Source organism: Schistocerca serialis, chromosome 12 (genome assembly GCF_023864345.2).
Source record: "Schistocerca serialis cubense isolate TAMUIC-IGC-003099 chromosome 12, iqSchSeri2.2, whole genome shotgun sequence".
NCBI lineage: Eukaryota > Metazoa > Arthropoda > Insecta > Orthoptera > Acrididae > Schistocerca > Schistocerca serialis.
The window spans coordinates 83,479,649-83,493,415 of NC_064649.1; the positions used below are offsets into that span (position 1 = coordinate 83,479,649).

The 13,767-nt window shown below is 39.0% G+C and overlaps 1 protein-coding gene across 1 annotated transcript in view; it reads right to left on the reverse strand.

The window, feature by feature from the left end:
* Positions 1-8,623: 8,623 nt before the first annotated feature.
* LOC126428082 (tubulin alpha-3 chain-like) overlaps positions 8,624-13,767 on the reverse strand; it is a 231,150-nt gene continuing 226,006 nt past the window's right edge. Inside the window, exon 10 of the mRNA XM_050089970.1 lies at positions 8,624-9,060. Coding sequence (XP_049945927.1) covers positions 8,954-9,060 — 107 coding nt within the window. The 3' untranslated portion in view covers positions 8,624-8,953. The remainder of the gene's footprint in view (positions 9,061-13,767) is intronic.

A 13,767-nucleotide genomic window follows, 5' to 3' on the forward strand; every position in this document is an offset into this window, starting at 1 on the left:
GATTAGTTAATCTTATGTGTGTTAGTCCCAGTGGAATCCTTCACCTGCCAAAGTTAACCATAGTCATCTTAAGGAGTGAGAGCTGAAGCCTTTAGATGCCAACAAGGATTTCAGCTGGGATGTTGCTGTACCCCTCCATTCGTTGGTTCAAGGCCAGCATTAGTATCAGAGGTAGATATACATATATCATCAGCATATTGTAATACTTTGGTTCAAATGGCTTTGAGCACTATGGGACTTAACTTCTGAGGTCATCAGTCCCCTAGAACTTAGAACTACTTAAACCTAACTAACCTAAGGACATCACACACATCCATGCCCGAGGCAGGATTCGAACTTGCAACCGTAGCGGTCACGCGGTTCCAGACTGTAGCGCCTGGAACTGCTCGGCCACTCTGGCTGGCTGTAATACTTTAAATATCTGCTTGTGACTGAACCTGCTGATTCCGCGTGTGACCGATTTGTAGTACTAAATAATTCTCGTACGAAATTGAGCAGAATCGTACTGTCTTTATGAAATGTAGTTGAAAAAAAAAAAAAAAATGTTAACTACATACATCTTTCCTTACGTCTTTCTTTCTACTAATTTTGTTTAAATAAATACGTTTTCAGTGCACATAATAACGTTAATCACTTGCTGCTGAGTGAAAGTTCTGCACCAGCCGTCTGGACGAAAGCGAACACCCTTTGGAAGTGGGTAGCAGCCATCCCTCCTCTGATGCCAAGCAGACACTGGCACAAAAAATCTTAATGATGTCCCCATGGCCGCATTCCTCTGCTTTTCTCAAGCCACAATACAGCCGTTCACTCACCCTTGCTAACGTAAAATTTGCACTGAAAAATATTACTGCAAATATTGTTAATTAACTTTCTATGTTCAACAAAACCTATGACGGGCATAACCTAATGGACTTTACACTGCAAGGTGATCATTTAACGTCAGCTTCTACCCAAAGCACAATGCGCATGAAGGGACTCGATGCACAAATTCGGTGGGGCACACAGGATTGTACAATGTCTGACCTACCTGCTATAAGATCCAGCCACACCGCAGTAGCACACCACAGCCCACTGAAAGAAAAACTATTCCTAAAATTTTATTTTTGGTCACCAGCTCTGAAGGAGGAATCTTGAAATCTTTAAATGTTTTTCTGTTTATTACTTTTAGTGGTGACAGTGCCTTTTAATGGCTGTAATATATATCCGTTGATACTTTTGAAAACTTGTTACATAAATTATGAATTAGCAAGCAAAGCAAATTTAAATTTGTAGCAACATTAATGTTATTCAGTGGTCTCTAGTTTATTTCTTTGAACAAAGTGACCACATTTAAAGATGGTGTTATAAACCAAAGCAATTTCTTAGACTGAATGTCTCCCTCTCTCCACTATGAAGCAGTTTGTAATAATAGTGACTTTACTTATTGTACCTTTTGCTCAATTATTAAACAAACAAGCAATTTAACTTTCAAACCATCATTACACAACAAACATGACCAGGAAACAAGACTGGGGCAGAAATTTTTGGAGAATAAGTTTGCGCATCTTCTATTTTTTTGTTTCAAAGTAAGTTGACTGTAACCCTTTACATGTTATGAGATCAAACAAACATATCTATAAAATTAGTGCTTGCCTTGAGCTGTGTGCTGGAAGGCTCATAGTACTGTTGGTACAACAGTTTGGCTCTTCATGTCCCCAGTGATGGACTTCCTTGTTGATAGCCACGTCACAAGCAGCAGCCATCTTTACTCATCGGAGCATCGGCCAATTTCCATTGTAAAATTATTTGGATAATTTTGCTTTCCAAATTGATAAATACTGGAGACGACTTTGGGGCATAAAAGCCGCTGCCGTCCGAATAATTGGTTGCACCTTTTTCACAACTTTAGCACCATATAAGCCTCACTATAGTGGACCTATCACAACCCGATACACATGCTGTGAAGGCTCCCATGCAATTGCCTTTCTTTCTAACGTCTTTTCCCTTGGTGATCCTCTCGCCAGAGTCACCTCCACAACTGGTCACATAAAACCCTTTGTACTTCCCCTCATCTTATTCTGTACATTTGCTTAACATTTTAACCATGAAAATTTGCCCTGAGGTGGTTACAGTCATTACAATTTTTTCATTGAATGGAAATAACATTTTCCTTATTGTTAATTAACAATTTGGTATGAAGTAATTCTTTTATGTCAAAGAGCTTTGCATACAAACATAACACTTTTACGCATTCATTTGCTGACTCCTTTTACATCTCTCTGTAACACCTAATATTGATCTTTCAACATACCAATACCCTAAAGCAAAGTTAAAAAAAATTTAAAAAATTATTTAATTTTTAACATTGGCATCACATGCTATGTAAACATTAAACAGAATATGGCTAAATTTCAATCCCAATGGAAGCCCATAGAGGCATTTCTTGAGCCCACAGTTTTATTTTTTTTATGCATAAGAAGATAGTCCTTCCAACTAAAAATTTGTTTGTACCATAAATAAAATTGTAATACAGTCCTATCTCTGTCATTCTTTGCTGCAATAAGGGAATGATAACATTACTGTATGCCCCTTCAGTACTCACAAACATGAATATAACATACTGTCTTTTCTCAAATGCACTTCATATGTCCAAAGTGAATTGTGTCAAATCATCTAACATAGAGAAGTGTTACCAATTTGATAATGTGGTAGTACATTAATTCGAGGGTGAGTCAAACGAAAACCTTAAATATTATGTATTGTGCACAAACATGAATATAACATACTGTCTTTTCTCAAATGCACTTCATATGTCCAAAGTGAATTGTGTCAAATCATCTAACATAGAGAAATGTTACCAATTTGATAATGTGGTAGTACATTAATTCGAGGGTGAGTCAAACGAAAACCTTAAATATTATGTATTGTGCAGAAGTGGTACAAAGCTGTATCACTTTTCAAAATAATCTCCCCCATGGTCAATGCAAGATCTCCAGTGCTTACAAAGTACATAAATTCCTTTAGAAAAAAACTCATGCACCGTGTGGCGTACCTCTTCATCAGAACGGAACTTATTTCCTCGCATTGCATCTTTGAGTGGTCCAAACATATGGAAATCACTTGGGGCAAGGTCTGGTATGATGGATGAGGAAGACACTCAAAATGCAGGTCTGTGATTGTTGCAACTGTTGTACAGGCAGTGTGGGGCTTTGCACTGTCATGTTGCAAAAGGACACCTGCTAACAACAATCCATGTAGCTTTGATTTGATTGCAGGTCGCAGATGATTTTTTAGGAGATCTGTGTATGATGCACTGGTGATAGTGGCCCCTTTAGGCAAGTAATGCTCCAAAATGATGCCTTTTTCATCCCAAAAGAGAGTCAGCATAACCTTCCCTGCTGATGGTTCTGTTCGAAACTTCTCTGGTTTTGGTGATGATGAATGGCGTCATTCCCTGCTTGCTCTCTTCATTTTTGGTTGATGGAAGTGAACCCAGGTTTCATCCCCAGTAACTATTCTTGCAAGGAAGCCATCACCTTCTTGTTCACAGCACCGAAGAAGTTCTTCACAAGCATCAACGCGTTGTTCTCTCCTTTCAGGAGTCAGCTGCCGTGGCACCCATCTTGCAGACACTTTGTGAAACTAGATCACATCATGCACAATGTGGTGTGCCGGCCCATGACTAATCTGTAAACATGCTGCAATGTCATTCAGTGTCACTAGGCAGTTTTCCTTCACTATGGCTTCAACTGCTGCAATGTTCTGTGGAGTTACAACTCGTTGTGCCTGACCTGGATGAGGAGCATCTTCCACTGAAGTCACCCCATTTGCGAACTTCCTACTCCATTCGTAGACTTGCTGCTGTGACAAACATGGATCACCGTACTGAACCTTCATTCGTCGATGAATTTCAATAGCTTTCACACCTTCACTACTCAAAAACCGAATAACAGAACGCTGTTCTTCGTTGGTGTAAGTCGCATTATACTGATACTTTATACTGATACTGCAATTGTATGTGAGCATCTGCACTATGCTGTAACCTACAGGCCATTCTGCGTGCTGTTTGTAGCACGCTGACCAACTTACAGGATAACGGCACAAAATTTCGATTTGTTATCACAGATTTAAGGTTTTCATTTGACTCACTCTCATAGTTTTGAGCCACTATTCGAGATGATTTTTAATTATTTGTTACACAATAATAGTGCTATAGTCTGTAGGAGTCAGCAGATGGTCTATCCTTTTTTCGTTTCAGCATTGACACAATGATCTGTATAATTCAGTCTTCAGGAAATGATTTGTATAACCATACTCAGTTGTAGATATCCAACAGCCTACTTTTGGTGGGTTCTGATAAATTCCCCAGTGTTACTTAATACATGTTGTCCACTCCTGCTGCTGTGTTCGCTTAGTGGATTAAGGTGATCAACAGTTCTTCCTTTGTAAATGGTGAGCATAGGAAATGATTTGATATTTCTCCTGCTGCACTCTAAAAGGTTCTACCACTACTGAGAGACCCACTATTCTGTCTGTAAATATGTCTGCAACCGATTAATCCATTCTTTTGAATTTGATATTTCATTGGTTCCTGTGCTGAAGACCATTACACATCTCCATATATTTTTGACATTAGTATTTTTATGTAATTTGTTGCAAAATGCTGTCTAGCTCTCTGTCTCCAGTTTCTTTAAAATGTGCTTCACTTGGGAATCTATTTTCTTATATTGTAAGTTACTTGCCAAGTTACTAGTTTGCATGATATTTTCTCAATGCATTTTTTCTTGCTGGAATTGCTGTTGAATGTTCTGCATCCCCCAAATGGTTGGAGTTTTCATTGGTATCTTGGTATTTACTTCATTGAAATTGTTTCGGAAGATGCTTTGATAAATGGTTTATAATCATCCTCTATGTTATGGCATATTCTTAGTTCTGAAATTAGGTGCTGACTCCATGTCTTGTATTCTTCTCATTGCACTTCTTTTATTCTCTATTGTCAGCTTATCTCTACTTTTATGATAATGATGCACACCTAAGGAATGAATTATAATTTGTATCAATGCTGGGATTCGAATCTGGGTTTCCTACTTACTAGGTAGATGGCACTGCAGTTACCACAGCTGCACACAGAACTCTAGCACATATCCCTCCCCAACACAAATTCCTACTCACATCTCAGACCATTGCTATTCCCTTTCTAAATTCAGAGCAGTATTACAGAGGCTCTCTGGCATTGGAACAGTATCTTAGCAATGAGTGAAACTGCATTAATTCTGCCTGTACCTCAGGCACAGATGATATGTTAATGATATACAGTTAATGTTCCTGCTTCATACTGAGTCTCACTTTTATCTCTGATAGTGGTGTAGGCTGAAACAATGAATTGAAATTTGTGCCAGCATCACAATTCAAACCCAGATCTCCTGCTTACTAGGCAGATGCGCTAACTGCTGTGTCACACTGGCACTGCAGGCCTGTATGGATAAGCTAGTATGTATCCTTAATCAAACAATGGAAAATCCAGGATGGAATGTAACAATACCATAGAAGGAAAGTTGCTACTCACCATATAGTGGAGATGCTGAGTCGCGATAGGCACAATAAAAAGATTCACACAATTAAAGCTTTCGGCCACTAAGGCCTTTGTCAGCAGTGGACACACATACACACACGCACACACACAAACTCACATAAATGCAACTTACACACACGTCTGCAGTCTCAGAGAGCAGAGACCACACTGTGAACAGCAGCACCAATGTACGATGGGAGTGGCGACTGGATGGGGGTAAGGAGGAGGCTGGGGCAGGGAGGGATAGTATGGTGGGAGTGGTGGACAGTCAAGTGTTGCAGTTTAGATGGAGGGCAGGAGAGAAGGTGTGGAGGAGGGAGGGGGTAAATAGCGGAAAGGAGAGAAATAAAAGAAATTAAAAGAATGGGTGTGGCGGTGAAATGACAGCTGTGTAGTGCTGGAATGGGAACAGGGAGGGGGCTGGATGGGTGAGAACAGTGACTAACAAAGGTTGAGGCCAGGAGGGTTATGGGAAAGTTCCCACCTGCTCGATTCAGAAAAGCTGGTTTTGGTGGGAAGGATCTATATGGCACAGGCTGTGAAGCAGTTATTACGATAAGGGATATCATGATTGGCAGCGTGTTCAGCAACATGGTGGTCCACTTGTTTCTTGGCCATAGTTTGTCGGTGGCCATTCATCTGGTTGTTTTTCATGCCTACATAGAATGCAGCACAGAGGTTGCAGCTTAGCTTGTAAATCACATGACTGGTTTCACAGGTAGCCCTGCCTTTGATGGGATAGGTGATGTTAGTGGCCAGTCTGGAGTAGGTGGTGGCAGGAGGATGTATGGGACAAGTCTTGCATCTAGGTCTATTACAGGGGTATGAGCCATGAGGTAAGGGATTGGGAGCAGCAGTTGTGTAAGGGTGGACTAGTATATTGTGTAGGTTTGGTGGATGGCAGAATACCACTTTAGGAGGGGTGGGAAGGATAGTGGGCAGGACATTTCTCATTTCAGGGCACGATGAGAGGTAATCCAAACCCTGGTGGAGAATGTAATTCAGTTGCTCCAGTCCTGGATGGTACTGAGTTATGAGGGGAATGCTCCTCTGTGGCCGGACTGTGGAACTTTAGGAGGTAGTGGGGCACCAGAAAGATATGGCACGGGAGATTTGTTTTTTACAAGGATGGGAGGATAATTACGGTCAGTGAAGGCTTCAGGGAGACCCTTGGTATATTTAGAGAGGGACTGCTCGTCACTGCAGGCTGCAGGGAAGGGACTTCTTGGTATGGAATGGGTGGCAGCTGTCGAAGCGGAGATATTGCTGGTGGTTAGTAGGTTTGATATGGACAGAGGTACTGATGTAGCCATCTCTGAGGTGAAGGTCAACATCTAGGAAGGTGGCTTGTTGGGTTGAGTAGGACCAGGTGAAGTGAATGGGGGAGAAGTTGTTGAGGTTCTAGAGGAATGTGAATAAGGTGTCCTCACCTTCAATCCACATAGCAAAGATGTCATCAGTGAATCTGAACTAGGTGAGGGGTTTAGGATTCTGGGGTTTTAGGAAGGATTCCTCTAAATGGCCCAAGAATAGGTTAGCATAGGATGGTGCCATGCAGGTGCCCATAGCTGTACCGTGGATTTGTTTGTAGGTAATGTCTTCAAAGGAGATGTAATTGTGGGTGAGGATATAGTTGGTCATGGAGACTAGGAAGGAAGTTGTTGGTTTGGAATCCATAGGGCATCTGGAAAGGTAATGTTCGACAGCAGTAAGGCCATGTGCATTAGGAATGTTAGTGTACTGGGAGGTGGCATCAATAGTGACGAGCAGGGCACTGTGTGGTAAAGGGACAGGAACTGTGGAGAGTTGGTTGAGGAAATGGTTGATATCTTTTATATAGGAGGATAGGTTCCAGATAATAGGTTGAAGGTGTTAGCCTATGAGAGCAGAGATTCTCTCAGTGGGGGCGCAGTAACCGGCCACAATTGGGTGTCCTAGGTGGTTGGGTTTATGGACTTAAGGAAGCATGTAGAAGGTGGAAGTGCGAGGAGTTGTAGGGGTAAGTAGAGAGATGGACTCTGGGGAGAGGTTCTGGGATGGGCCTAGGATTTGAGTAATGACTGGAGATCCTGTTGGATTACTGGATCACTGTGGTACGGTTTGAGGTGGAAGTACCTGACAGCTGATGGAGTCCTTCTGCCACGTAACCCTTGTGGTTCAAAACAATGGTGGTGGAAACTCTGTCAGCAGGTAGGATTATAAGGTCAGGATCAGTTTTTAGATGGTGGACTGTGGTTGTTTCTGCGGATGTAAGGTTAGTTTGCATGTTGAGGGATTTGGGGAATGATGTTGAGGCAAGGTTCGAGGTTAAGAAATGTATGTATCTTTCATTTATTTAAAGTCCCATTCACACCTCAGCCTATTGCTATTCCCCTTCTTAACTCACGTCAGTATTAATTAATTGCTTCAGCCTACATCATTATCGTGGTTAAAGGGGTGACTCAATACATCTCAGAAACATCAACAGTGTATGATTACTGTATCACCTAGGCTTGTGGTACAGGCAGAATAAATCACATTTTGCACATTGCTAAGGTGCTATTCCACTGTCAGAGAGCCTCGCAATACTGATGCAAGTTTAGAAGGGCAATAGCAATGGGCTGAAGTGTGAATAGGAATATGTATTGGAGAGGAAGATGTACTAGGGTGATGCAGCGGTTAGCACAGTTCCCTAGAAAGTGTTGTGTGTCAGGAACATGTTTAGTATGATTGAGGAAGCAACATCCTCAAATTCTCCAGGTCTCATTTAGCTGGTATTGTTCCCAACTGAGCTGTTTATTCAGAGTTAAAGCACGCAAGCAGAAATCAAACAAATGTTTAATATGTGTAGATCTGGACTTACCCAATGTCTGATGTATGAGTTGCTTGTGTAGATAAGAGGACCAATAAAATACAATAGGATCTTATACACACAGACAGGCAGAAAATATTTTATTGCTTTACAAAACCACTGCATGAAGAAGTCATGCACACAAAATACTTTTTGTAATAGTTATATATTTTGTGTAACACAGGTAATAACTTTTTAAGACAAAGTACAAATATTTTATATATTTAAACGTGATAGGTCTTATTATTTACGGATTTAAAATGGTTAATATTAGCTTATTGAAAATTTGAATCTGCTTTATGTAAGCAGTAAAGGAAAAATGTTTCAAATTCTAAAGAATGCACCAAACACCCCATCATACTGATAGAATGATAAATAGAAAGAATGTTCTGTCATCTCACAGACATGTTACATCACTTTTTCTTCATTAATTATGTACACAGCACTGACGTGGTGCATGACTTGTGAGACACTTTTAATGCTTCTGATGACAGAATGTTGCTAGCTTTGTACACCATTTTTGAAAAGATTGCAGTATTCAGATCATCATATTGGTAGTAAACTGTGCTGAGTCAGTATTCGTCTTTGTCCTCATCTGTTTCTGATGCAGCATCCTCCTGCACTTCCTGGTAATCTAGCTCCAGTGCTGCCAGGTCTTCACGGGCTTCAGAGAATTCACCTGTAAGTTGAGATAGAAGAGTAATTTATTCTGTTGCAGCAAAAGGGCTTCATCCAGTTATTGTGTTCTACAGATCCTGTTATGAAGCAGAATGTTCAGGTATGTTTAATAAATTAAATTAACAATTGAGGAGTTGACATGGGACACCATGTAATTTTAAGAACTAGGTTTTAGAGGAGAGAAAAAAAGAACCACATTTGTGGACTTGGGAAGAAAGAGTTTCTGTTGTATGAATTGGTTATGAAAATGTATGCAAGTCATGTGAAACATTCTCATTTGCAACATACACATGAATTTTGTCCAGTATCAGCAATATTCAACTTGATGATTTTAGTTGCATAACTGACTACTATAAATAGTTATAGTTATGCGGTTTAAAAAGGAGTTTGTAAGAAGTGTAACACTGAAATAACAATGCTAAAAGAACGAATTGCAAGCTTACAATTCATAGTCAGTGGTTTAAGAAGCGATATTGATTCACTCAAGAAAGAAATTCGGGATCTACAATTGAAGCCAACACCAAGTGAAGTGATGCAAGTCAAAAGTAATAAATTGTCTGAGTGGATAAAAGTGTCATATAAAGATAGCGTTCCAACTGCAAAAAGAACAACAAACTCTGCTAAAACTGTCACATTTTCTGATAAAAACAAATCTCATGTTTTGCAAGCAAGTGACTGTGATAACAACTCTCCAAATGATCGCGAACTTGTAAAAATCAGTGAACTGAAAATGAATAGTGTTTTTGCAAGAAATGTAAACAACAAACACAGATCATCACAGAAAAAGTGTAATGTACTGTTACTAACAAACAGTCATGGCAGAAACCTATCCACTATGCTCCATGAGAAAAATTTCGACATAGAAGTGACTAATGGAGTGAAACTGTAAAAATGTTGTAGACACTAACTCTCAGATGAAATTAATGCAGGAAAATGACTTTATTGTCTGTATAATGGGTTCAAATGACGTGGCAAAAAATGAAGCAGAGGTTTGCTGAAAATGCTGCAGAATTTTCTACAAGCTAACAAATGCAGAAACACAGTATTTGTCACACTGCCTCATAGGCATGATCTAATTTATACTTCATGTGTAAACAAAGAAATTCAGAAAACAAACATTAAAATAAGGAAACTGTGTTCTCAATACGCTAAGTGCGATACAGTGGATATAAGCAAGCTGCATCGAAATCTGCATGTGAAGCATGAAATGTATTTGAACTATGAAGGGAAAACATTTATTTGTGATTGTGTTAGTGAAATAATTAAAGAAAGACTTCTAAGGAATAGAACAATCTATCAGCTTCCCGTACATTCTTCCAACAACAGTGAGGGGACACAACCTGTTAGAGCAAGACAACCACCACCAAGAAGTGAGGATTTTTATTGACCACAGATGAAGACAGCACCTCCATAGTTCATCCCAGAAGTGTTTTTCAGATTAAAACGAAAGGAAGGCAGAGACAAATAAAGATAAGTGATGAATCAGATTTGCCAAGCAGAAACCCCAAGTTTATAATTGTCCATCAAAATGTGCAGTCATTGCAAAACAAAATTAATGAGTTAGAGGTTTTACTGTCAGATCAATTAAAAGAAGTATCTGTAGTGTGTTTTAGTGAACATTGGCTAACTAATGAGATGTTAGCAGTCACAAGTATACGGGGTTATGTTATGACATCTTGTTTCTGTAGAAAAATATCTACACATGGAGGAACACGTATATTTGTGAAAGACAGTATCAGCTATTACTGCCTAAAATTTCTCGAAAATTTAGGAAAAGAAGGCGATTTTGAAATATCTGCTGTAGAACTAACCTCAATAAAAACGATCATTTGATTGTACAGAAGTCCAAACTCAAACATAAAAATATTCTTTAATCAACCTGAAGGTACTCTTGACAGTATCAGGGACCTAAACAAAAGAGTTATAATATGTGGAGACTTTAACATTGACTTTAAAAAAGTTTCAAAAGATAGAGATGATCTTATGGCTATTTGTGCAACATACAACCTGCTCCCAATTATAAATTCCCCTACCAGAGTTACAAGTGTATCCAGAACTACTGTTGATATGATATTGATAAACAAGGATAGTCATGAATATGCAGCTAGAAACTTCAACGCAGGCTTCAGTGACCACTATGCACAGCTTCTTGAAATATCTTCAATGCCGAACTTAATCAGACAAACAGAAACAATAAAAATAGGAAGAACCTTCAGCCATCAATACATTGAATACTTTAGGAATTTACTAAAGAAGGAAACATGGACTGAAATGTACAGACACAAAAACACAGATGAGAAGTTCAATATATTTATTGATATATTTGCACATTATTTTAATATGTAATTTCCAGCTAAAAATCAGAAAATCAAGTGTAGTAGGCTTAAAAGAAAAAATTGCTGTTTACAACATGTATAAAAATGTCATGTGCTGAAAAACAAAGATTATATGAAATCTCCAGGTCTTCCATAGTATCCAATGAATTCCTTGCATATTTGAAGAATTATAAAATGATACTTAAAAAAGTGATCAAAGAAGCTAAAGTAATGGCAAATGACTGCTATATAAATAATGCCAATAACAAAATGAAAGCTGTGTGGAGTATAGTGAAACAGCAAACTGACAATGTTTCTCCTCAAAATTCCAATATTAAATTGAATTCTAATGGCAAAGAAATTAATGATCCTGAAGAAATAGCAAATGTGTTCAATACTTATTTTGGCAATATAAGTGAGTAATTAATTGCTGAAATCAAACCTTGCAACATAAACTGCCCAGTATCATCTGTAAATACCAACATAAATCATACTTCACTGTTTCTCTTTCCAACAACCCAGAAAGAAGTCCTGCCAGTTATCAGAAATTTAAAAGTCAATCATTCCACTGGAATAGATGGCGTCCCAGACAACCTTATCAAAAAATGTGGAGATATCATTATTGAACCATTAGCGCACCTTTATAACAGTTCCTTTCAAACCGGAATTTTCCCATCGTGCCTAAAAACAGCTAAGCTCAAACCACTATTCAAAAAAGGTAAAAAGGATGAAGTGGCTAACTACGGGCCCATTGTTCTACTATCTGTATTCTCAAAAATTATAGAAAAATTTTTTCAAAGAAGAGTAGCAGATTTTCTGGAAGAGCACAAAGTACTATCCACAGCACAACATAGTTTCAGGAAAGGCTGATCAACTGCTACAGCAATTTTTGAACTATTAAGTAAAGTCAGAGACTAGATAATTGCAAAAATGTCATTGGAATATGTCTAGATCTCTCTAAGGCTTTTGATATCACAAATCACACAAAACCATTGCCTAAGCTGGACAACATGGGGATTAGAGGAACATCTAACAACTGGATAAAGTCATACCTAAGTGGTTGAAAACAAGTGGTTGAAGTGCAACATCAAAATTTCATCAAACTCACTCAACACTTTTCGAACTATGAAGCCATTAATTATGGAGTGCTACAAGGTTCAGTTCTGGGAAATCTTCTATTTTTGTTATTGTGAATGACCTTAGTAAGCCCACAAATGTATGTGGACTTGGGCTCTCCTCCCCTCACACAGGTTTCACGATTACTGGAGGAGAATATCTAATTGCACATGGATGCACCATAAAATTGTGGTAATACATGGACCACATGCAATGTGGTGTCCAGGCATAGTGAAATGGTTCCAAAAACACAGTCACATGCGATGCTAATCAGAAAGGAAGGCCACCAACATTGACCACAGACGACAATGTTGAGGCAATCTTTTCAGGCAGCTGAAAGAACATCTGAGGGGGAAAGAGATTTTCCGATAATGAGAACACTCATACAGCTATTCTCAAATTGCTCTGTGATCAAGAAGTGAATTTGTATCATCGAGGAATTGAGTGATTGGTAGGATGTTCTTACTGTTGTTTATGGAGACTTGGCAACTCTGTTATAAAATAGAAAAATACTGTTACTCATCTGGGTCACTTTGATTTCTAGTCCAGCATTCAATAAAATTTACTTGACGTGCTGTAATAATGTGTAACTTGTTTTTCAAGTCCCCCATACTTTATTTCCCTGTTTCATTGCTCCAGAAGATAACACTGTAAGACAACAAAGGGAGGAAGTATGTAAAATAAGTCTGCACCCTGGCCATCAAGTTAATGCATTGTCATTCTCAATGGAGAGAAGTCTTCCGAAGTAAGAGTGATTTCAGGTGTGCCACAGGGGAGTGTCTTAAGACTGTTGCTATTTACAATATACATAAATGACCTTGTGGATAATACTGGAAGTTCTCTGAAGCTTTTTACAGATGATGCTGTGGTATATCGAGAGGGTGTAACATTGGAAAATTGTACTGAAATGCAGGAGGATCTGCGACGAATTGACGCATAGTGCAGGGAATGCCAATTGAATCTCAATGTAGACAAGTGTAATGTGCTGCGAGTGCACAGAAAGAAAGAGCCTTTATAATTTAGCTACAATATAGAAAGTCAGCAACTGGAAGCAGTCAATTCCATAAATTACCTGGGCGTAGGCATGAGGAGTGATTTAAAATGGAATGATCATATAAAGTTGATTGTCAGTAAAGCAGATGCCAGACTGAGATTCATTGGAAGAATCCTAAGGAAATGCAATCTGAAAACAAAGAAAGTAGGTTACAGTACACTTGTTCGCCCACTGCTTGAATATTGCTCACCAGTGTGGCATCCGTACCAGATAGTGTTGATAG